Below are 25616 nucleotides of genomic sequence, written 5' to 3' on the forward strand. Positions count from 1 at the left end.
ACGGATGGATACGCAGCTGGGGACATTGTTAGGTTGTCCAGATGCTACCCGTGGCCCCTTTGAAAACAATCAGGTTCTGTTTGATCAATATTATTGCCTTCTTTGATCAATACTAATAATAATAGTATTGGTTTTAGTGATTTTAGACTACCCTACATGTTTTAGCATGTACTGAGCACTTTTACCAGTATTTTTTGCTTTTATTCCCACATGCCACATGGAGTGGGCAGGGGGGTAGATGCTATTAGCCACACTTCATAGATTCAAAAAAACAGGCTCCATGTGTTGAAGGGACTTTGAAGATCACTTAGCGAGTGAACATGGGCGAGGGCTTGAACATTGAACGCCCAGTGTGTTCACACGCCTCGGTGACCTACCTGGCTGCAGGCACCACGCCCACAATACAGAGATCCCAGCCCTGAACACAGCTGTCCGGACTCCACGTTCAATGTCAGTCCAATAACCTGCAGCCACCCAGAGCGTTTGTTCTTATTCAACTGTAGACATATCAGAGGGTTGCCCTCTACTGAAGCGTGTCATCCTAGGACACGTGAAAACTCCCCCGTCTTAACTAGCCCTCAAAAAAATCAAACACAGAATTAGCAGGTGACCAAGGAATTCCACTTCTGGGTATAAACCCAAAAGAGTTGAAAGCAAAGGCAAGAACAGATATCTGTCCACCCATGTTCTCAGCAGCCAAAAGGTGGAAGCAACCCAAGTGTCCGTCGCAGGGGGGAACGGTATAGAGTGGAACATGAGTCGGCCATAAAAAGGAGGGAAGTCCTGTCCCCGCCCCAGCGTGGATGAAGCTTGAGGACGTTGTGTTAGCGTGATGGGCCAGGAGGAAGAGGACAATTCTGTGATTCCTCTTCTATGGGGGACCCGGAGTCGCCGAATTCATAGAAACAGAAGGTTAAATGGTGGTTCCCAGGGGCTGGGGGACAGGGGGTGTTTCGTGTGGACAGAGTTTCAGTTTTGTGAGACAGAAAGAGTTCTGTGGGTGGAAGGTGGTGACGGCTGCCCAGCGGTATAGGTGAACGTACCTGATGCCGTTCAGCTCTACCGCTCCGAATGCGGAAGATGGGAAATGTCGTGCTAAGTATGTGTTACGATAGTAAAAGAATTCTTCTGTCTTTTTTTTTTTTCTGGCCGCACTGCATGGCCTGCAGGGTCTCAGTTGCCCAACCAGGGATTGAACCCGGGCCACGGCAGTGAAAGCCCAGAATCCTAACCACTAGTCCACCTGGGAACTCCCCAAATGCTCCTGCCTTAAAAATTAAATGTTTCCTTTTCAATCTGTCGTGTATCTGGCAGGAGCCAGGGCCGCCTGTGTGTGCTGGTCTTTAGGGAGTTAGGGTTGGCTTTGCGGCCATAAACGCTGGTCCCACTGAGGACATCCCCCCAACCCCACCGGCCGTTCCTCCCCACCCCCACCCCCCACCGGGCTTATGGTCCCATCCCAGCAACATGCTGTGAACTTGGATTTTCTCTGCCAAGTGCTTACCCATCATCTGCTTTTCTGCTCACAGGTCCTGAAGCGGCAAGGCTACGATGCGGCGTGTGACATCTGGAGCCTGGGGATCCTGCTGTACACCATGCTGGCGGGGTAAGGCACACCCCCGTGCGTGTCGGCGCCCGGGCACCCCCGCCGAGGCAGCTGGCCCTTCCGGCCTGTCCCCGTGCATGGGTGGGGCCCACACGCGCAGGCCTCGAGTCCAGTCTCCCGAGGCCCCTGCAGGACCACCAGAGAGCAAGGGCGGGAGGTCATGCCTTGTTGTCCAAGTGTGTCTCCCGAATTAGGGACCGGGCTCCATGGCTCAGCTCAACAGAAACACCCACCTCTGACCACGTGTCCATGTTCTCCCCACTGCACAGCTCACAACGCCTTTCCGTACAAACATCTTCTCGAGCCAGGAAGCAGCAGTGTCTTGAAGGCGGCAGGCAGCCCAGGCTCTGGGTGGTAGATTTACCCTCATTAGCTCTGCTCCCGGGTGAATCCTGACCTGAACGGCTTCACTGCCCTCCCTTCCGAAAGAGAAGAGGACACTGTGTGACACTTAAGCTCCTTCCAGCCAAGAAGGTCTAGAATCCTAAGATCCCCTGGTGCCCAGCGTTTTTAAGTTTGTTAAATACTTGAGTGGAGGGGAAGAGGGGTGTCTAGGTCCTCCAGTCCTGTTTACTGTGGCAAAATGGACCAGAGGCCCTCACAAGAGTGACTGAGAATGGCCCGCTTTCTGCGTGGCCTCTGTGAGGTGTGTCCTAGTAAGTCAGTGACGAGTGTCGCAGTGGAGAGGGAGACCCACGTGTGCCAGGGCCACGCTCTGAGGGCTGCAGCAGCAGAGGAGGCCCTGCACTTTCTTCCTGGTGCCACAGTTTCTGACTCTTCTGGTGCTTACTTTGCTGATACGTGAACTAGGAGCACAAACCCTGCCACTAAGGGAAGTGCTGTCAGAATCACGTGTAATTCCTTTGCTAGGGAGGCACATACTGACCCCCTTCCCCCAGGTTTATGTGAAGGTGTGACAGTAAACGTCTCTCACAGACTAACGATGGGGCGAGAACTGTCCGCATTTTCCGTGCGTACCGCTGCAGTCGATCCCTGCCAGTGTCTTATTCTGCCCATTTTGCAGTTGCGGCTCAAAAAATTAACTTGTCAAAGAACCCAGAGTTGGTAATAGATCAGCCATGGGTCTCTCAGACTTCAGATCCCAGGCTCCCAACCACTACACCACACTGTCCCCATGGAAACTGCATCACCAGGCAAACCACTGTACCACATTGTCACCATGGAAGCCAGAAACGGTCCAGAAAGGCTCATCCTGGGTCCACAGAACTTTCTTCACTTGCCTTATCAACCTTTAGCACTGGCCGAGTAGGGAAAAGAGACACGGCAGTAAGAAATAAATTAGACTTTACCGTGAATCCTGGATTGGGAGTGTGATGGGAAAGAAAAAATTATTCTTTTTACGACAAAGAGCCAAAATGAACTTTATTTTAGATTATAAAATGGAAGTTCATACCAGCAAATTCTCTCATCACACAGATTTACCCCTTTTGCAAACGGACCAGATGATACTCCTGAGGATATCTTGGCAAGAATTGGCAGTGGGAAGTACGCCCTTTCTGGAGGAAACTGGGATTCCATATCTGATGCAGCAAAGGTGAGTAGGAAGAGTAGATGTTGCAGCTCTGGTCCAAAGGCTGTCTGTTGGCAGAATTCCCTCTTCCTTGGAGACGTCAGTCTTCTTTCACTTCAGACCTTCAACTGGCTCCCAGCCACTGGTGGATGAGGCCTACCCAATTATGGAGATGTTGACAGAGTTAAATGTTAACATCACCCTCACAGAAACATCTAGACCCATGTTTTTTGTTTTGTTTTGTTTTGTTTTCCTTGAGGTATACTTGATTCACAATCTTCTATAAGTTTCGGGTGTACAACCTAGTGAGTCACAAGTTTTAAAGATTATAGTCTGTTTACAGTTAGTATAAAATAGACCCACATTTGCCCGAACACTGGATACAATGGCCTAAATTGACACAGAAAATCAACCATCACACTTTTGGGGACGTTGCAAAATGATTGCCCTGAGTGTTCACAGGCTGATCAAATAGAGCTCTGGTGCAGGGGTGTATTTCTGTTAGTTAAAAATACTTTGAGTTGGGGCTTCCCTGCAGCTGCACCATTCATGACCAGCCCTGTTTCTCTGTCCATCCGACTTGGTCTTTTCTTGTTGACATCAAATTCCTCTCTAATCAAATAGTAAATTATAATCCAACCACCATAAGAAGCAGCAGCACCTCTGTTTCCTGTTACTGTAAAGTGACTGGCAGAGGAGGAGAAGTTCTAGGGTTGATTCCAGCTCTCCCATGAACATCTCTATGTGACCGCCTACGGTGATGGTGGAGGTCATGGGGAGGACATGATGGGAACAGTGGAGGTGATAGTGAAGGTCATGGTGGAGGTGATGGCAGCTGGCATTTAGTGAGCACTTCCTCTGTGTCACTTACCCTGACGCCCTCAGTGCTCCTTCCATCCACTGTGTCTCGAATGAGTGTGGGAACTTAGTTCTGATTCACAGCAGAGCCACAGACCAGGCCTTGGGTGTTGGGGGTTTCTTTGAGAGGTGATTTCAAGCAGGAGCGGGGGGCAGGGAGGAGGTGGCAGGAAAGGTGTCCCTCAAGTACAGGACACATTACCAAGGTCACAGCTGCAGGCAGAGGGCTTCACTGCCTCCCAGGACCTTGCCAACTTCTCCCTGCCCCTTCCCTGCCATATCTTCCCCTCATTCATTCCCCCATGCCTTCACCCCCTCTGTGCTCACCACACAACAAAACCTCCAATCCTCCAAAAACAAGCAAAGCCAACAGATTTGTATGTTTTTATAATACTTTATCTGCATCCTGCACGCACTGTATAAAAACACGCTGCTTTAGTGTGACGGGTTTTTTCGGGTGTTTTTTTTTTGGAGGGGGGTGTTTTTTTGGCTGCACTGCGCAGCTTGCAGGATCTTAGTTCCCTGACCAGGGACTGAACCCTCGCCCTTGGCAGTGACAGTGTGGAGTCCTCACCACTGGACTGCCAGGGAGTTCCCTACTGTGAGGTCTTGAGCAAGTCAGTAAAGGTCTCTCTGCTTTCATTTTTACACCTGGAAACAGGAAGAACAATCCTTCCAGGAAATATTTGTTTCAAGAGGTTACTGAGATTAATGTAATCAAATATTAAAAGTCACTGGGTTTCTCTGTAGCAGAAGGGTATTGTATTATTAGTGTGTAGGGTTTCTTTGTTGTGATTGATGACCGCAGATTCTGTTGAGGGAGTCAACGTCACATGATGCAGGTGCTCTAACTGATTTCATGTCCTTTTGGAATGTGGTGGGAACAGTAAAGGACGGAGAGGAGGTGGGTGGAAAAGCGCAGATTCTGGCCGAGGCTCTTCCTTGGGCACTTGGTGAACAGCTATACGCATCCCGTCTTCATCTTCGAGACGGGGATGTGAGAGTCACCCTGTCCCCCCAGGGCGGCCCCGATGACTCACAAGGGCAGGTGCAGGAGCGTGTGAAGAGTGAATTCCACGCAGATGCAAATCACAGTTGTCGTTGCACATGGGTGCACCTGTCTGTACACACATGTGCATGTACTGCAACGTGTAAATGTAAAGTGGAGCTCAGTCTTTAATCCCATTTTAGGAGTTTTTGTTGCTGTGATGTTACAGTCAAATGAGAAAAGCACCTCTATGGAACAGGCCCCTTTGGACACGTGATGCAGCAGATTCTTAATTCCGTGGTTGGTGATTATTTGTCGCAAATAGTGTAGCAAAAATCTGTGGATTTGAGGAGAGTAACATTTATTACACGTGATAAAATGTAACTGAGGACATTGTTATGACTGGTTTATATCTGTGGGGTGGTCGATATTTTAGCTTCTCCCTGCAAGAGATTATCATTTTCACTCAAATGATATTTCAGTAACTTACACGCACTATTGAACATTTCCACGTTTGATTTCTCTTTAGACATAAAATCTTTAATACTATATAAACCTGGAGTGACCCGCCAAGTTGATGATGGTTAAAACTTTCTTTAAAAAATTCGCATACGTATCAACCTCAAAGTAAACATTTGACCCCAAATGCAAAGAGTCACTCTCGGAACCGTGATTAGGTTTTGCCGTGAGAGGGAGGAGAGGGACTTTTCTGGGCGGGCTCTTAGAGCCGGCAGGCTCATGCCCTCCCTCTCCTCTCTCCGACCTCCCCCCGCAGGACGTCGTGTCCAAGATGCTCCACGTGGACCCTCACCAGCGCCTGACGGCCGTTCAGGTCCTCAGGCACCCGTGGGTTGTGAACAGAGAGCACCTGTCCCCAAACCAGCTCAGCAGACAAGACGTCCACCTGGTGAAGGTACCGACCTCTGGTCCCCAGCAGAAGGGTGGGGGCAGGGACTCCAGAAGAGCTGCTCCAGTACCTGCACGGTTAACCCCCAGGGATCACAGGGTGCAGAAAGGGAACCAGTAACACACACAGATAGGCAGGGATACTTCCATTTACTTAGTGCATCCCATACATGCAGTCACACACCAAACTCTGTGTGTGTGTGAGCAAGAGACAGGAAGAGAGACAGAGACAAAGACAGAGAGATAAAGGGAGAGACAGAGACAGACAGAGATAATGAGAGAGGAGACGGAGGCGGAGGGCGGGCACAGCTGTGCCAAGCCCTGGCTTGTAGACCAGAGCTCCGCAGGCTTCTCTGTAAAGACCAGACAGCAAACAATTTAAGCTCTGTGAGCCAGATGACTGTCTCACTACCGAAACAGCCCCAGATGACAGGCGAGTGGTGGGTGTGGCTGCATTCCAGTAAGACTTTATCTACAAAAGGCAGGCGCTGGGTTGGGCCCAGGCTGTGGTTTGCTGACCCCTGCCCCTCACCACGCCTCTCCAGCCCACGTTTCCTGATAGATTCCCTCCCCCCCCCGCCCCCACACATGCAACGTGGCACCTGGCTTTGCCTCCTGGCTTAGAGCGTCCTGAGACCCAGGGGCTGTGAAAGAAGCACAGGACGATAGGTGAGCCCAGACCAGCCCACGCCTGCAGAGCTCAGAGCAGACGTCTCAAGGGTGCCCTGCCCCAGGGATCAAGAGGTTTTACCCTGCGGTGCAGCTGCTCCTCTTGTGAATGTCTTACAGCGGACTCTCCCCAGCCTCACTTCTCTGACCCTGTGGGGCCACTGCAGCCGTGTGTCTTTAAACCGACATACAGCCAAGTGGTGGCTTCTGGTCACTTTGGTACTGATGCACTGGCCCCTGATGTGCAGCCCAGACAGACTGACGCATCCAGAGGACTGGGGGGGTCTACATGGTGGGAACGGGAGGTCCTGCCTCACACGCTCTGCGTGGACAGGGCTGAGGCCACGGCACTCCCAGGCTTCAGGGTCACCCTTGGAGGCTGGAACCCACCTTATCAAAGCAGCTGTTGTTGAAACACAGCACACTGCACCCTGGTCCTGCACCTCAGGCATTCTGGCCCATCTCGCACAGCCTTTCCAGAGAGCTCCACGCCCCTGTGAGGACGTGTGAGGCCGTGAGCCCCAGTCAGCACCCCGCATACAGCCACACGTCCCCCCCATCGCACAGGAGCCTGCATCCAGGGTGGGACCCTCTTCTAGGAGGTGTGTGCTGCCCCGCCGCACGGGGCCTGGGGCTCTCCTGCTGGGAGCCGCCCGCTCGAGACCATCGAGGGCTTAGAGCTGCTCCAGGGGGACCCCGGTCACCCAAGTGGGTCCAGATCCTCAAAGTCAGCGGAGCTGGAGGTTGACGGACCCTGGCCGTTGCCAGGAGGGTGCCCCGCGGACCCAGCAGCCGCAGAGGAGATCGGGGGCCGGGGACCTCACCCTGGGCTCCGTGTGAGCCCGGAGCCTCTACCTCGAGTCACCGCACAGTTCACAGATGGGGGTGGGGGCGGGGGGAGGTGGACACGGCAGTCAGAACAACGTCCTGTGTGTAAGAGCCAGTGCTCGGTGGTCCTGAAGGAAGGCCTGCCGTCCGCCAGGCTCAGCGAGGCCCAGGCCCCGCGTCACCCCTGCTCCCTTGTGTTGTAGGGAGCGATGGCCGCCACCTACTTCGCCCTGAACAGAGCCCCCCAGGCGCCACGGCTGGAGCCCGTGCTGTCGTCCAGCCTGGCCCAGCGGCGGGGCATGAAGAGACTCACGTCCACGCGGCTGTAGCCCCGCCTGGCACCCGCTCGCCCTGCGCCTTCTCGTGCAGCCAGAGAGGGGCCCGACGGGTGCCCTCCCGACGCCTGGCCGCCGACCTTGCCGCCCCCGCCCCCAGCCAACCGGACGGCGTCCTTCCGCCGCGGCCCGTGCTGAGCCCTGGAGGCTCCTGCAGGCCCGTGGTCTTGCACGGCCGTGGCTTATGTTTCTACGGAGAGATGTTTTTCCCAGTCAGTAATCTGGTCCGATTTCCAGCACATGCGGCCCAGATGTCATGGTATGAAGGTGACAGTTTCGGCAGAGCCCCGGGGGCCCGGCTTCTGCGCCTCGGCCCCTTCCCGCGGCTGAGTGGCTGGTGGGCACAGGGCACCCAGGAGCAGACGCCTGGTCCCTCCAGACGATCCAAAGAGCCCTCGTCGCGTGGCTCCCGCGTGGGGCCGCGCCCCGTGTTCTCCCCTGTCTCTCACAGGTCTGGTGGGTGAGGCCGCCCCAGAAGCAGGAGCGGCGTCTTCTCCACAGTGGCCACATGTCACAGGAATCACTCGTGTCCCAGAAGGGGCCGGCCAAAGCCTGTGCCCACGTTTCCTCGTTCCCCGAGGGCTGCGGAGTGGCCGCTCCACACTCCTGCCCCCGCTCTCGGGTCACTGAGGCCGCCCCATGCGTCCGAGAGGGCCTGGGCTCCCCGAGTGCTGGCTTTCCCCTTTCTGGTCCACGGGAGCACCACGGCCGTGGGAACCGTCCCACGGGTCCTGTCGCGGTTCCCCTGGAGACCCCGCCCCCCACCCGGGGCCGAGGGGAGCGGAAGGGGTGCCCTTCGTGGAAGCTGTGCTTTTGTGTCGTGTTTTGTGTTTCTGCTGTGTCCTCGCCTGACGTGTCAGGGATGTTTGATAGTTCCCTCGGGGTGCATGCACGTGGGAGTGGGCGCGGTGCAGGGAGAGCCAGGCGGTGCGCAACAGGAGGGCCCAGCCAGCCACGCTGGGCACCCCCTGCACTCAGTGAGGAGGGGGCACCTGCTGGTCTCAGCCGGGTTTTCACCAAGAAGACAGTTTTCAAAAGTCCTTCCATCTCAACTCACTCTGGTACCCAACTCGACAAAAACAAAAACAATGCCACATTCTAAAAACTAGCTGCCTAGCTTGGTCTAATGGTCTTCAGACCTTAAAATATAAACGTGTTGCAGAAGCTTTAATTATCCCATGAGCCTTTTTTTTTTTTTCTCAGAACCACAAGGAATGAAAAGGTGGGGACAGGTTCGTGTACCTGTTTCCCCACAAAGCCCTCTTGGGCATTTCTCACATTTCTCAATAGAAAGTGCTTTTTCCCGAGGCTCAGAAGGCTTCCATCCACAATAGTTTTGCTTCAGGTCAGACCTATTTCATCGGTTACTAAGAAACTTAGGAACACCTGGGAGGCCCCAGGGCGCAGGTTTTGCCCTCCTGTAAATCAGCGATGGCCCTTGTATCTTGTGTTTGCTGCACGGGCCAAGTCCGGTCCCTCAGCCGCCCGGGCCCTGTCCCGGGCTTGTTGCCACGTTTGTTGGTTTGCTTGGAGTCCGTGGGTTGTGACGCAGGGAGAGCGCAGAGAGAGGGAGACGCGAGGCCCGGCTGGGAGAGCAGCCGGCGCGTGTTCTCTGTGTGTCACACCGGCCCCCGGACGCCGACGTGGGCAGCCTCACGTTCTGACCGCTGAGAACCCTGCGGGGACCCCGGGACTGGCCCCGCACCTGACCCTGCCCTGGGCGGGTGAGCGCGCAGCCCTGCGCGGCCGAAGGGGCACCCCCGGCTCTTCCCCGCTCTGCGGAACCAACTCGACTTGAATGTCCGTAAAATACCTCCACTCGCTCGCCCTTCTCCAAAACAGTGATACTTGAACCCCTTCCGCAGAACGTCAGCCTGGAGGAGTGGAGAACCTGTTTTTAACTGAACTTGCAAAAGTCCTAAGTGAGGGAGCCAGGGGCTGGGTTTTGTCACCGGCGGCCGGGGTGTGACTGCAGGTGTGGTCACTGTGCTGTTCACTGGGACCGGGCACCTCCGCCGGTCACGCAAGGCTTTGCAGGATTTGCACACGTGGTGTGACAGTCCAGCAAGATAACTGGCTGCCCTGCCCTCCGATAGAGTCAGACCCCCGTAGATCATAAAAACCGCAGCCTTGGTCATGAGAAACCCGCGCCCTGGATCTCAGGCCTCCTGCCCCCTCCCGCCACCCGGTCCCTCCATGGCACCCACAAGAGTCTCATCCACCCTGGCGCGCCCGCCACACACACGTTAAGGGAAACACCTGACTCACCCCTCGGAGTGAGAGCTTTGCCCAGTGCCGCCCCCGCATCAGCCTGGAGTGAGATTTCCCTGGTACCCCGAGGGCAGGCTGTCCGCGCTTCAGACTAGCTGCGTGTGCGCTGCTGTGCTCAAGGCTCCGGGGCCCCGCACGGCCGCAGCCCTGACGGAACCAGGGTTGCTCACGGATGGTGTTACTCCCGGCACCGCACCCGGGCGCCGCCCTGGCCCCACTGGTCCCACCGGCGCAGGGGAGTCTGATTTGCACTTGTTCTCTTCCTCACCTCTCCGAGAGCCGTGGGATTCTAGAATGGAAAGGATGCCGCAGGTCCTGCGAGGTGAGGAGAAGCCGCCCGCAGGCCCAGGACGTCGCCGTGCAGGGACCTGCCAGCTGCGGCCAAGCCCGCTCTCCACCCAGGACCCCCCCGCACTTTGTGTCCCTGCCCGCGTCCGTGTTTACAGGGGACTCGCGTGTTCACGCTTTATATTTTATGTTGGAGATGGGCGGCCACTCTACGATATTTATTACGCTTTCCAGACTTTCTGAATAGATTTTTTTAATAAACATGGGTTTTATGAAGTGTAATATTTTTCTAGCATAACTGTGATATTGGACTTTGTATATTGCTACGAATAACAGTCTGCAGGTGAGCTTCCCACGCCCTCCCAGGACCCCCTCCCCACCCCCCGCACTGCCTTCGGGCTGCTCCCAGCCCCTGCTCTTCCTGGGGGTGGGTGACATCGCCACCCCCGCCCTGCGGCACTGAGAGCTGCGTGTGCACAGGGACACACGTGCGTGCACGTGGGGGGGGGGGTGAGTGCGTGCACAGGTGCGTTGTGTGATTGTGTGAACATGTGTGTGCTTATGTGCACGTGTGAGCACGTGTGTGTGTGCTCCCTGCGCAGCCCGGCAGGACGTGGGACAGTCGTGTTGGGACCAAAGCGGGCGGGCCGGGTAGGCTGCTGGGCGCCTTCCCCACGATCTCCCCCGGGCGCCTTCCCCGCGGTCTCCCCCGGGCGCCTTCCCCACAATCTCCCCCGGGCACCTGCCCCGCGGTCTCCCCTGGGCGCCTTCCCCACAATCTCCCCCGGGCGCCTTCCCCGCGGTCTCCCCCGGGCGCCTTCCCCGCGGTCTCCCCCGGGCACTACCCCCTGCTGCCTCACGCCCATCTTTTCTTTGTACAGAAATAAAACAAGAAGCTACAACGTTGGTCGTCCGCGCTGCAACCTAATTTCTTCTTCCCTCTCGATCAGTTCCTAACCTGCATGTGTCAGCCGGCGGGACCCACACGCACACACCTCTCTGCCGTCGTTTTCAGGGCTGCTTCCCCAGCAGGTGAGGGCTCTTGCTGAGATCCTTCAGCCTCACGGTGCAGGAGGAGCACTGAATTTCAGGGCCAACAATAACACACAAGGAATTCTGCTGCGGCCCCAGAGCGTGCTCAGAAAATGCCAACTGGAGGAGACCGAATTGGAGGAAGCAGCTCTGACGTCGGTGTCATCCTCTGTCACTGCTGTGATCAATTCCCGCAAATGTCTTAACCTGGTGGTGCTGAACGGTTCGTTATGTGCTCGTTCTGGAGGTCAGAAGGCCGAGATGGGTCCCCTGGGGTGAAATCAGGGTGTGGGCGGGACTGCGTTCCCTCTGGGGGCTTCAGGGCAGAGTCAGAACCCTGCCTGTTCCAGTTTCTGGAGGTGCCGGCGCTCCTTGGCTCCTCCTGGCCCCTCCCTCCAGCCTTGGAGCCAGGTGCAGGGGCCGAGGCCCCGGTCCTCACGTCTCCCACCTGGAGAGCCCAGGACACGCTCCCTATGGTAAGGCCAGCTGGTTAGCAACCTGAATTCCACCTGCCAGCTGCACTCCGCTGAGCCCCACGATGAGCACGTGACACCTTTGGGGGCCCGTCGCTCTGTCTGCCAGGCTTTGCTTTCTCGGAAGCTGACGCGTTACCAGCCGCAGTCTCATGCATGCCGGACAAACACACGAGCCTCCGGGTCAGAGACCCCTGTCCCCAGCCGACACCGGGACCCTGTGGACCTCAGTCCCCTGGCCCCCCAGTCTCACGGGGGCGGTGGAGCGTGGCCCAGGCAGAAGGTGTGCGCGGGGGGCTGTGTCACAGCCGGGGCCAGACTTGGGAAACCACAGTCGTCCCTAAGGCGCTGGAAGCAAACTGCCACCCTCGGCTCAGGACGGGGGTGCGGTCCTGTCTCCCCGGCCCCGTGACGTCCTTGAGGGTCAGGTCCACGACCGCGCACACGCGCAGACACACGAGGCCCGGGGTGGGCTCCCGACAGCAGCGGCTGCAGCCCGTACCTGCGGTCCCCCCTTGCTGAACTGAGTCTCATTAGAGAGCCACCCACGGGCCAGCGAGGGGAGGCGGGCTCACGCGGGGGCTGCTGCCTTCTCTCGGGGACGTCCCGCTCACTCTCAGCCGCGAGCGCACACGTCCGCCTCTTGTAGGGTGTAAAACAGTCCTCCAGGCACCTTTCATGCTGGGCGTCGCGTCTGTATCTTCAGTCCAGCCCGCCACGTGTCCTAGGCGATGCCAGCCCAGCCGTCCGCCGTCTTTGCTTCCCAAGATGCCGGAAGCATGAGGCGGGTCAGGGCGCCTCGGGCCTGGGCCCCCTGGTTCCGAGGCAGCTCCCGGGTCACCCCGTTCCGCCGTCCACCAAATCCCTGGTGCTTTATCCGGTCTGTGACCTCCCAGGTGAAAGGAGTAAATTTCGTGTGCGGCGGCAGATCCCAGGGCCGCGCGCCGCACAGGATCCCGAGTCAGAGGCCAGGCGTGGCGTCCGGCTCTGCCGCCCACGCGTGTGGATGTGTCCCCGTCCCGGGCCGGACGTGGGGCGAGGGCGTCTCCGCGGGCAGGTTGGCCCCCGCTCCAGCTGTTTCAGCTTGGGAGCGCTTTCACTCCGTGACGATCATTTCATAATTGATGTGTGGAAGCAACAGCAGATCCTTGTGGCAGATCCACTCGATCAAGACACATTTCCTGGGCTTGGGCCACATGCCCGTCGCTGCCCTGGGCGCTGCAGCAGCCACAGGGTCCGCCTCTGGTGAAGCTAGGCTTCCGGCAGCGGGGAGAGAAGGTAAACCGGTAACAGTGCGCACACAGGAGGTACCAAGGCGATGCACGCTCTGAGGGTAAAGCAGAGGCCAAGGGGAGTTGCTGTGTATTCAGGAAGGGAATTCAAACATACACGGATCCTTAAGACCTGCCAGTTCTTCTCAGCAACAGGCATCACCAGCCTCTCAGTGGTGAGCCCGTGACTTTCGAGTTTTGTGGACTTGCTCCCCCAATAATGGCTGTAATTCAGGATCTAAAATCAAGAGCACTCATTTACGACATATGTCCGCTTTGGCGATGTGTTTGTCACTTTGCCATGAGGAGGCGAAACATCAAATAAATGTTTTGCAGAGAAACAGTCTTCGGTATGTTGTTTTCATCACACCTGAGCTTGAGCAAGAAAGCCACGATTTCCAAACCAGAGCTGTGGTTTCAGGTCAGAAGCATCATTGTTGGCAGTGAGTTCCATTTATTTCGGTGCTTTTTTTTATCACACGGGGTTTTCTTTCCTGCCGGAACAAGAAGCCAGTTCAGGCCCTGATCTCAGCTCTGCTGCTTTCTGCTTTGGGCAGAGAGGTAGACTGTGATACTGGAAACTCTGATCACACGGAGACACGTCAAAACCCACAGACTTTGAAACTCTGCTTCTTTAAACCCTGGACTTGGAAACTGGATCGATCAGGTTTTGTTTTCAGTCCTAAATAACAGTTGAAAAGTGTTCAGACTGAAGAAAAGATTTGTTTTTTTAGGAAAATTAAGATCAGAATTAGGCTCTTCACATAACTTTAAAACACATTTTTAGAGGCTAAGGTTTTGCTAACGACATAAACTCTCCCCTAGTTACAAAATATCCCCAGTGAAACCTGGAAAACATCCAAAGAAATCCAGACTCACGTTGAGCTGAATCCAAAAGACTTTGATATGAACGGTAGTGAAAGTTTAATGTCTAAGCTCTTGAGAAGATTAATGATAAAATAATAAATGGTCTCACAGCAGCTAGGCAAGCGACTGTCTCTGACGTTTTAGACAAAAGGAAGCCACAGCTCACGGGTCTGGGACTCGGGCTCCCACACCCCCAAAAGTTCTAGTGGTTTCAGACTTCCCTTTCCTCCAACAGAACCTTCCAGGACCCCCTGCGGAAATGGGGCAAGGCAGAGCAGCCTGGGTGACCCCTGGGCGGGGGTCTCAGTGCCTGATGGCTGATGGAGACGCTGAAAGAGGGTGCCCACAGCTGGGGCTGTCCAGTGCTGTCCAAGAAGGCCAGCTCCCTGAAGCGCGGCAGGGAAGGGTCTCCCGCGGGCGGCTCTCCAGCTGCTCCTTCATTCACGCAAACACCGGCTCTTCTCCAAGCATCAGGGAAGCGCTCTGCCCTCCATCAGCTTTCTTCCTAGTGAGAGGAAACAGAAGAAACAATCATGCAAAGGATGTGGCCGCCATGGGGTGCTGAGCTGTGGGGAAGCAGAGGGAGGACGAGGTGGGCAGTGGTGAGGGGCAGCGGGGGGCACATTCAAGCCAGGTGGGAGAAGGCAGCACAGAGAAGAGGCCTTGCAGGAGCTGGTGACTCAGCCAGCAAACCGGGGTGGGGGGGGCGGGGCGCGGGGACTGCGGGGCGCGGACGATCACGTGAGTTCATCTCCTCTTCCCAGAGAGCCTCACTATAGCCCGGCACAGAGCAAGTGCTCTCCGTGTGTGTGCAACTGTCACCACGTGCCACTAGATGGCAGTGTGGAAAGTGCCCCCTCCCTCCCCTGCCCCCCCCACCCAAGAACAAACTCACTGCCCTGGAAAGGGGTCGGGGAGCAGCTGTCCCCATCCTGCCTCTGACCCCTTACATCCGGCCAGGGGCTGCCGACCGGGGGTCTCGGCAGAACTGGGCATTGCAACTATGTCAGCATTGCCCAAAGCTGTGTGAGAGCATTATTGATTTACACACCGGAAACCTACTCAGGGCAAAGTGTCAGGTTCCTTTGAGGGTTTGTGGGTTTTATATTAATTTTAGTTATCTCACACATAGGGGACATTTTTAAGTTTCTCTTAAAACGCTCTTGTAGAGAAGCAGGAAAGTTACTTAATAAATATATCTTTATGGGACAAAGTCTTAAAGCAGGTCTATAGGAAAAACTATTTCAGAAAAGGTCTTTGCTGGAGACAACGGCTGTGAACCAGTGACTCAGGTAAGCACCAAGGAGAGATGCTCAGGCAGTAGATCTGGAGCGCACCTGCACGTTTAAAGCATCTCTGGGAGTCCATGCGTCAGCCATGGTGGAGAAGGACAATACCGCGCGTGGCTCCAAGTTCCAGAAACAACCAAGTCCCACCATGGCTGCACCCCGAGCTGCTGGCCACTGCGGGCTGCTCACAGGCACGTGGATATTTGACAAGCGGTTCATCCTGGTTCATGAACCCTGAAGCTGCGTCTTCACCCCAGCCTCCCGAGCTCGGGGGGAAGCACTTTGACCCCCACCATTTCCACGGGACGCATCGGGATGGTCCAGAGCCTTCCCCCCTCCCCCCCCTGCCCCCGGCCCCTCTCTGTCATCAACCGCCTGAGCCAGGGCTTCCGTTCTTTCCCGCTTCTCTCCACTCAGCAGGGCAGCCGCAGGGACCTCCTGCCTGGGCTTCCCCCAGCGGCACTGGCCGCCAAGCCCATTGTGCACGCTGCGGCTTAAAATTCTATCAACAGACGGTGGTGCTGTCTGTTGACAGTAAAGGGTTGTCTCTTCACTGTGTTAAAGGAAAACCTTCAGCAGCTCTGGTTCTTCTGGAGAAAGTCCAGCCCGTCCATCTGGTATTTGATCGCCATGACCTTGGCCAGTGTGTTCTCAGCTAATCTTGAGGTGCACCCCACCTTAAGTTTATAATACCGTGCCGTCCAACAGGGTGCCCCCGTCACAGTTGTCTATTTAAATTTAATTGCTTAAAATTAAATAAAATTCAAAATTCAGTTCTGTGGCCACACCAGCCACTTTTCAAGTGACTCACGGCCGCGTGAGGCCAGGGCTGCTGGGCTGGACAGCCCAGAACATTTCCATGAAGGTAGAAAATTCCAGGGGACAGCGCTGTCCTAGTACATTGGTCAGGAGTCTTAGTTACAGACAAGAGAATCCCTTTAGCAAGTTTAAGCAGGAGGGGAATTATGGAATAGCAGGTACCTTGCGGAACCTACTGTTCCAGGAGAGCAGGCCTGGAAGCTTCACAGCCCGAGATAACGTGTTCCACCCCCTCATCCCAGGGCTGCTGGCAGAGTCCTGGTGGCGTCCTGGCTGCCTGCCCCAGCCGCCCGTGCCCCACTCCCTGGTCCTCACCCCCGACCAGCATCCGAGCTGGCTGAAATCTGTCTTCATTTTCGTCTGGGCCTGTGTCTGGGGGTCTCTGCCTCTGGCAGCCCCGCACGGTGAGGTCGCCTGGTCTCCCACCCACATCCCCACCGGGTGAGATGTGCGGGGCGCCTCCTCCCTGCCCACTGTCGCAGGAACCCTCCTCCATCCCTGGTTCATCAGGAGATGTCACCACATGGTGACAGCTCTCGGCCTGCGGTTCACAGTCTGGCGGCATCCGACAGACCAGTTTGATAGAGCCGCATGTGTGTCCCCGGGGACACACGCCCCGCTCCGTGCAGCGCCCCCGCCCGAGCCCAGCAGCACACACGGCGCCAAGACGCACGTTGCTCACGACCCGCTGGGTCCCCCCCAGCACCTGCGCCCCTCACTCTGCAGCCCTTGGGACCAGACAGAGAGAAAAGCGCCAGAACTGCAGCGGCTCCGTGCCCACCGCCTGGGCTGGGCCGCCCCATCCCCGCGCTGTGACCTCTCCACGGGCAGCCCTGGCCCTATCCTACCCCGACACGGGCACGGTCCTTACGAAGGTGCAGCAGGACGGTGAATCCCGGAGGCATCGGGCGTTGAGACAGAACTCCTCGGACTGGGGTGGGGGAGGGGGAGCCAGCAGCCAGCTCCGGGGGCCGGGAGCCGAACCGGGGCGCCCGCGCATTCGGCGTCTTGTGGGGACCCGCGTCGTGGTTCACAGAGGCTCGGGGCCCTTCCTCTTGTACGAGCCCCCCCGTGGCCTCATGGAAACCTCTGCACCTCGCACAGGCCCCCACAGGCCGTCACACGGGGGGGGGTCACACGCGCATTTGAGGGGCGCAGCGTTGGGCGCCTCGCGCCCCTTTGCCGTGGGGTCCCCGGCGGAAGCCAGGCCGTGCGGCCCGTGGCGCCGGGCGCGGGGTGAGCACTCCGCTGTCCGGAGCAGAGGCCTGAGGGGGGCGGCCGGCCGCACGCGGCTCTCTGGGAGCCGGGCTCGCTCAGCCAGCCAGGGCGGCCGCCCCGAGGGCCCCAGGGAAGGTGCCAGGGCCTGAGCCGCCCGCTCCCACAGCGCACCTGTGCCGCGAGACCCCCCATCCCTCACCCCCACCCCCGGTGCTCCTCTAACAAAAGGAGCTGCGGTCCGCTCTGCGGTCTCCTCTGCCCGGACACCCTTCCCCAGCGGCTCCTGCTCAGGACCCAGGCCTCAGCGTCTCAGGGAGGCTTTCTCGCCTGATGCCACCCCAAGGACCAGCGGCCCCCGCGCGCCCCACCCGTCCACGTCCCGCTCCGGCTCATCACCCTGCCTCCCCGTCTCATCACCCTGCCTCCCCTCCTGGCACTTGGCCAAAGCTCACTAATGTATTCTCTCTGTCTCTCTGTCTCTGTCTCTCTGTCTTTGTCTCTGTCTCTCTGCCTCTGTCGCTCTGTCTCTGTCTCTGTCTCCCTGTCTCTGTCTCTGTCTGTCTCTGTCTCTGTCTCCCTGTCTGTCTGTCTCTGTCTCTCTCTGTCTCTGTCGCTGTCTCCCTGTCTGTGTCTCTGTCTCTGTCTGTCTCTGTCTCTCTGTCTCTGTCTCTCTGTCTCTCTGTCTTTGTCCCTTTCTCTCTGCCTCTGTCGCTCTCTCTCTGTCTCTGTCTCTTTCTGTCTCTGTCTCTGTCTCCCTGTCTGTCTCTGTCTCTGTCGCTGTCTCCCTGTCTGTCTCTGTCTCTCTGTCTCTGTCTCCCTGTCTCTGTCTCTCTTTCTCTGTCTCCCTGTCTCTGTCTCTCTCTGTCCCTGTCTCTGTCTGTCTCTCTCTCTCTGTCTCTGTCTCTCTGCCTGCCTCTCCAGCTGGAGTGTGAGCGGAGGCCTCATCTGCTGGTGTTTCCCTGAACCCCAGATGCTCTCCCTGGCGTCTCCCGGGCTCTCAGGCAGTGCCCGTGGGATGGATGAGACTGGAGGTGGACCAGCGGGGGGGAGGAGCGCAGAGACGAGGGTGGGGGCCCACGTAAGCTCTGGGGTCACTTGTTGGAGAAAACCTCCCGCTCCCCACCCCACCCCAAAGTCACTGGAAACCTTCATTTCCGCACCCAGTACCAGTCGCGTGTGAAAGTAGAAAAACGCATTCACCCTGGCACCTGGAAGCCACAGGCTCAACCCTGGGCCGTCCTGAGCTGTGCGAGGACCTGTCCTGTCTCAGGGGCTTCAGGGAAGGACACGTGCAGTGAAGTTGGGGCCGTCCTGTTTCTCCCCACTGGAGGGGAGCCTCGTGACACACGGTGACCCCGGGAGGTGCCACACGGGTTCCCTGCCTCTCTCGGTGGGACCGTCCAGAGTAGCTTTTATTGCTGTTGCTGGCAATGTCCTCTTCAGCTAAGTGACCCAAGGACACTGGCGTTTGCTTGGTCAGCACGGGATCCCGTAAAGCTGCGCAGAACTAGGCCGAGGATGACACGTGAGGACAGACCAAACATTAGCTCTCGGACTCGCCGCTCAGACGCCCTCCAGACCACAGGGCACGGCCCACGTGGAGGTGCCTTCGAGGTCAAGTCAACAAGCTTAACCCAGTCAAACTTTAACCCATTTTGTGGGTGAAAGTTTCTGAAGAAATGATTGATTGATCCTGCGTTTCAGTGTTTGTGACTGACCTGCGTAACCGGGTTACACTGAGCGGGCGTGCACCCCAGCTATGCCACAAGGCTGCCGGCTGCTTTACCCTCTGTCCTTTAGCCCACTTGGAAGGTGTGTGAACCGAGGCCCAGTCGGAGCCATTAGAATCCAAGCTCCCAGCCACTGGCTTCCGGCTGGGAAGCGGCACCGCAGCAGAGAGTGCGCAGGGCTGGCCGGGGGTTGTGTAGGTGAAACAGGAAGAACCCCGGGTGGGGCATCAATGGAAATGATCTGTAATGTGTCCGGAGGAGACTAGCCAGGGACACAGCAGGGGGGACCGCACTTGATGGTAAAGAACATTCATATTTGTGGAAAGTGCAGCAGGCCGCCAACGTTGTGTGATCGGATTACGATCGCTCAAAACCTCATTTTGGTTTAAAAAAAGTAATAATAATAAACGGATCTCAAACACACCTAAGCAACTCGACTATGGAACGAGATATGAAACAAATGAAGAAGGGCTGAGCTGGTGCTGGGCTGAAGCCACGCCCCAGCCAACAGCTGACTTGCAAATGTAGAAGGAAACGTTGCCAATTCGCGGCCTGAAAAATAGAGCCCGAGGCGGGCATTTGTGGGTCTTTTAAAGTGTCAGCTACAGGTGGAAAAACGGGTGTAAGTTCTCACACGCTGGATGGTGCTCCAGCTACGTCAGCGGAAAATCAGGGATTCTTTGGAATTTTAAAACAAGACACTGATGTTTCTCCTCGCTTTGTTCCATTGCGTGACGCATATTGAAAATACTTGCATTCGGCTTTATTCGCATCTGGTTTTCAGAAGCAGACACTGTGAAGAGTGTCATAAACAGTTTTTTTCAGTTGCTCATTAAGTATGAGCCAGTGCTCTGACTCATCCTCCGTGGAAAGAGTTCATTAAAAACAATGAAGGTAACGATATTTGACAGTGCTCACTGCAAGAGTTTCACAAAGATTTACTCCTACTTTACCTCCAAGAATTTCTTGAAATAAAGGGAATGTTTGCCACATATTCAGGGATCAAAGGCAACAAAGAGCAGTGCAATTTGTGTTTTCTCCCCAGCATCACTCTGTGTATGAGTGAGCTAAACCCGAAGCTTAAAAACTTCACTTAAAATGCAAGTGTGGGGGGGTAAGACTCTGGGCTCCAGATGGAGGGGGCTGGGGTGCCATCCCTGGCCAGGGAACTAGATCCCACATGCATGCTGCAACTAAGAGTCTGCATGCCACAAGTAAGGAGCCCATGTGCCACAACTAACACCCGGCACAACCAAATAAATAAAATCTTTTCAAAATGTGACTTTATTCACACTTGTGCCCTAGCTAGACAGGTATGAGAACTTGCAACTGAAATTTTTGGAATACAAATCAATAATAATGATGTGACACAGCTTTCCTAACAGGACTACACAGGCAGAACATTGTAATTTACAGCACTACGTAAATTAACTGCAAAAACTACCCCCACACTGAAGAGATGCCTTTCCCTGTAGGCAACAACTACCCTCTGACGTCAAGTTTAACAGGACCGAGTGGAAACGAGTAGGTGAGTTTATTTAACTTGAACTGATGCAATTTCCAATCCGATATGCTTTTCTTTCAAAGTAAATTCTTCTAAAAAGTAAACTGGTTTTGTCGATGCAAATGCAGATGTTAAAGGAAAATGATTTCTTTTTTCTTCTTTGGTACTCAGTTCAGTTTTGGAAATTTTTTCAGTATGTTGGGAACAACTTGGGTGTGTGAATATACTTTTTTAAACTGTAAACGCTATGAAATTGAAATACAGATCAAGTATTGCCAATGAAAATTTAGCATCTGAATTGAGATGAATTGTAAGTGTAAAATACACACCAGATGTTGACGACTTAGTACAAAACGAAGAAAATAAAATATTTTGATAATATATTTTATTGATTATCTATAGAAATAATATTTTGGATATACTGGGCTAAATAGACTGCATTATCAAAATTTACTTTATCTGTTTCTTTTCACATTTTTCATGTGGCTCCTAAACACTCAAAGTTCGGGCTGTGGCTCCTGTTACGTTTCTCCTGGGCACGGCTAATCCAGACCTCCCTCCTGCCTCAGGCCAGGGGCATGCGGGAGACAGGGATGTCACTGTCCTATTGTCCTATTACGTGTTCCACGTCCTGGAGAAGCTGGGTCTCTTCCTCAGAGTTTCCCTTAACTCGTTCCTCTAGCACGTTCGTGTCCTGGGAACTGGAAGTTGGGCCCACAGGCCTAATCAGATTCAGGTTCAAGATGCAGGGCGGACCGTAGGCCGGGGCTGCCAGGAGGCACTTAGAGTCCGCCGTGATGCTGAGTAAGTCCAGCTGCATCCCTCCTTGCAAATGTGCATTCTCCCCTTTCAGACCAGCCAGTAACCCCTGGGATGACACTGCTGCCCTGCAAAGACCCGATTCCCATTCCTTTACTGAATGGAGTTAGCATCCTTGATACTCTTTGTTTAAATCAGTATTTCACTGGCGATGACAGACGGACGCTCTATAATTCTGCCATTCCTTCCTATTTATTATTAGCTGGACTCATTCTGAAACGAAGAGCTTTCCTTCATGACGAGGGCTGTCTGAATCACTTTATACAGATACATGCGTCTTTCCCTTTGATTACCAAAAGAGTTGGTATACGGATTATGACAAAGAGGTTTCAGGAATTTTTGTTCTTTTTGCTTTTCTATGCATCTTTTCAAAGGTTTTTTTTTCTGTTAAGTTTAAAAAAATAACTTTATTGGGATATAATTCACATACCCTACAAGTCAGTGGTCTCTAGCATAGTCACAGATGTGCGACCATCACTACAACAAATGGGGGACCATTCTCATCACCCCACGAGGACAGCGTGGACCCGTCAGCATCTCTGTTTCCCCAACCCTCCCAGCCCTAGGCAGCCAGCAGGCAACTCACTGTCGCTACGGATTTACCTACTCTGGACGCTTCATGTAAGTGGAATCACAGGACGTGTGGTCCTTTGTGTCTGGCTTCTTGTACTTCAGCAGTGTTTGCGAGATCCACCCATGTTGTAGCACGCGTCAGAGCTTCATTGCTTTTTATCTCTGAACAATATTCCATCGTGTGGATATTCCATATTTACCTACTCACGGCTGATTCGCGACATTTAAGTTGCTTTCACTTTTTCGTTATTATTTATAATGCTACTATGAGCATTTGTATACAAGTTTTTATGAGGATGTATGTTTTCACTTCTCTTCGGTGTATACCTAGGAGTGGCGTTGCTGGGTCACATGTAACTCTGTTTGAAGAACTGCTAGACTGTTTTCCGAAGCAGATGCACCATTTTCCTTTCCCACCAGCTGTGCACGAGGGTCCCTATTCCTCCACACCCTCATCACTTCCCATGCTTTTGATTGGAGCTATCTGGAGAGTGTAGCGAGGCCTCCCATTATGGTTTTGATGTGCATTTGCCTGATGGCTAACAATGCTGGGCACATTTTCACGTGTTTATTGGCCATTTGTCCACCTTCTTTGGAGAAATGTCTATTCAGATCCTTTGCTTATTATTTAATGGGGTTATTTGTCTTTGTATTATTGAGTTGTAAAATTTCTTTAAGTATTTCAGATACACGTCCCTTGTCAGATATATGATTTACAAAAATCTCCCATTCTGTGGTCTTTTTGTTTTCTCTTGAGGAGCATGAACTCACAGAATTGTATGCATATTTCCACTGTCTGTCATCATTCTTTTTGATACTCAGACTGTCCTATCTTTAGCCAGGGGGAGCCCCTCCAAGGATGGCTTCCTGTTCTATTAGCACAAGACCTACAGTCCTCAAGAGCATCCTCACAAAGGTAGAATTTCAGGTCAGTGTCAGCAGGAAATGAGAGAGGACTTTCCAGGCTCCTGCAATCAGAGCCCCACAGCCTGCCCCACACAGCTCTGGGCCAGCTCTGCCTGCAAGAGCACAGAAGGCTGTGAAGGCAGGCCGGCTCCCACCACCGGCTACGTCTGTGTCTGAAATGGGAGCTACTGTTTCTGGGGGCCTGGTTTTCCCCCAACCTGGCACACACAGAACCAAATGACCTTGCAGGAGAAGCAGAGATGAGGACCCAGCGAGCTCTGACACCTCTGCCCTTCCTCCAAGGACAGAAATTCACATAGATAACCTCTCTCCACCTTTGTCCTTCAAGAGAGTAGGTAATGCTCGAGGATTAAAGGGTGGTGCAAGGTACAACCTCTCCCTAATTAAAAAATAAACAAACAACCCAGTAGCAAAAGACCAGAGGGCAGGCATGAGCCCAGGCCCACGCGTCCCAAGGGGAACCGCAGGCAGGGAGAAGTGGACGTTTACATCCTAACGGGAGGCAGGGGAGCGGAACTCCACTGCTGACAGTGTCAGGCTTCTCAGACATCATTCCTCTTATTTATTTTTTAATTATTTATTTATTTATTTATTTTTAGGTCCTCTTACCACAGGGTAACAAATAGGTTAAGGTTTACTTTCTTTCTTTTTTTAAAAAAAAAATTTATTTATTTTATTTTTGGCTGCATTGGGTCCTCCTTGCTGCATGCAGGTTTTCTCTAGCTTCGGCTAGCGGGGGCTACTCTTTCTTGCGGTGCATGGGCTTCTCAGTGCAGTGGCTTGTCTTGTTGCAGAGCACGGGCTCTAGGCACGTGGGGTTTGGTAGTTGCAGCACATGTGCTCAGTAGTTGTCGCTCGTGGGCTGTAGAGTTCAGGTTCAGTAGTTGTGGCGCACGGGCTTAGTTGCTCCTCGGCATGTGGGATCTTCCTGGACCAGGGATCGAACCCGTGTCCCCTGCATTGGAAGGCAGATTCTTAATCACTGCACCACCAGGGAAGCCCCAAGCTTAATGCTCTTATGGGTTTAACATGAGGATTTTCAGGGATGCAGCTATTTCCAGATTAAAGATATTTTTCTTATTTCAAACACAAAATCCCTCCACTTAGTCATCAAAATCACCAGGAACCAAAATACACATGGAGTGAAGCATTTCTACATCTACATCTAGAAACTTGGATTTGTAGTTGTGGTGCACGGGCTTAGTTGCTCCTTGGCATGTGGAATCTTCCCGGACCAGGGCTCGAACCCGTGTCCCCTGCATCGGCAGGCGGATTCTTAACCACTGCACCACCAGGGAAGCCCATCATTCCTTTTAATTCTCACAAAAACTCAGCAACGCGTATGATGTGATATTTATTGTTTTCACTTTATAGATTAAAAAACTGAGGCCTGGGGGGTTGAGTAACTTGGCACATGCAGGCAGCTAAAAAGTGGGGGTGTCCACCTGACTGGAAGGTCTGAGTTCCTCCCCGCACCCTGGCTCGGAGGGCTGGAAGGCAGGACCCGGCCACTGGACCTCCTGGATGGACAGTCCATGAGATATTCCTTCCAAAAGGGCTCTGTGGTTAAGGGAGTTTGGGAAATGCTACGTAGAAAAAGCTTCTTTTCTCTCTCATCATTCACGGAGCTTAGTAAAGCCTCTTTCGGAAGAGCCACAGGAAAAAGTAAAAAACTGTCTGATTCAAATAAGTTTTCTAATACATCGGACCAAGAAAACCACCCTTGCCATTCCTCACCCCACCAAACTCCAGAGGACACAGGGTTGGGGGAAGCTGCCGGTGTCCACAGGGTGTGAAGCCCGTGTCCCTTGTGACCAGAGCAAGTGACACCCGGGCACCTGGGGATGACTCAGCTCCTGTCACCTTTCTGTGGAGGGTTCTGTCCATTGATGATTGCAGCCTGAGGCACACATTTCAACAGGAAGGTGACCTTTCTATTTTCTTTATTCCTTTGCCATTCATTCACCAGTAAATTACTGAATTGCGAGGCAGAGTGAAGATTCCTTGCCTGTGACAGTTTCTTTGTGATTTCTCTAATCTCAGTGCAAGAACGGTAACCTGGGAAGAACCTAAAAGGATTTCCCAAGTGGGTCTGACAGGAAGAGCTAACTTGGCTAAGATGTTATGCCTTCAGATTCGAAAAGGTACTTTGGCTTTTGAATTTGTGTCATGGCTGTCATTGAACTCCAGGTGCCTTGGTTTACTCATTTACTACATTCTTTAAATACCTAAGATAACCAAACTGACCTGTGCCTGCCTAAGTGGGATGGAGGAACCAAAGAAAGGTAGGTGTTGGGACAAGAGAAAACCAGGCAGCAGGACAAAAACAATACCTGTTTATAACACTTTTATCATCCACTAAGTACATCCTCAAAGTTGCCTCTTTTCACCATGATAACCCTGCAAGATAGATTATATGATTAGTGACCTGCGGAATTCAGTGTTAGCTCCTAATCAGACCTACGGTTCCCTTGATTTTCTTCTTTCTATTTAATTAGGTGAGAACACACAGCTTGTTTGTACCACATGCAAGCTCTTCGACAGTACGAAGCAGCGCAGGGCTGCCTGCCATGAAGCTCTCCACGGGACCCCCAGCCAGGGGACCTTTCCAAGCTTCTGCAGCACAAACACTGCTGCTGTACACACAGGATGTGCAAACACAGCCTGTACAAACCGCGCTGGGCATGCGTGTGCTCTGAACCCGGGGCCCATCTCCCTCCAACCTCTGACCTCCGCCGTCTGTCGGAGCTCACAGTCTGCTCCTTAGTCAACAGGGCAGCTCTGAGTGCATCCTCGGCGGTGACTGCCTTTCCT

General features: G+C 54.1%; 1 protein-coding gene across 2 annotated transcripts in view; it reads left to right on the plus strand.

The window, feature by feature from the left end:
- RPS6KA2 (ribosomal protein S6 kinase A2) overlaps positions 1 to 8434 on the plus strand; it is a 212553-nt gene extending 204119 nt beyond the window's left edge. For both annotated transcript variants that reach the window (XM_057739541.1, XM_057739540.1), the window contains exons 18-21: positions 1530 to 1606; positions 3044 to 3161; positions 5759 to 5896; positions 7590 to 8434. In XM_057739541.1, coding sequence (XP_057595524.1) covers positions 1530 to 1606; positions 3044 to 3161; positions 5759 to 5896; positions 7590 to 7715 — 459 coding nt within the window. In that variant the 3' untranslated portion in view covers positions 7716 to 8434. The remainder of the gene's footprint in view (positions 1 to 1529; positions 1607 to 3043; positions 3162 to 5758; positions 5897 to 7589) is intronic.
- Positions 8435 to 25616: the final 17182 nt, after the last annotated feature.

The sequence above is a fragment of the Hippopotamus amphibius genome, chromosome 6 (assembly GCF_030028045.1).
Source record: "Hippopotamus amphibius kiboko isolate mHipAmp2 chromosome 6, mHipAmp2.hap2, whole genome shotgun sequence".
NCBI classification, from domain to species: Eukaryota; Metazoa; Chordata; class Mammalia; order Artiodactyla; family Hippopotamidae; genus Hippopotamus; species Hippopotamus amphibius.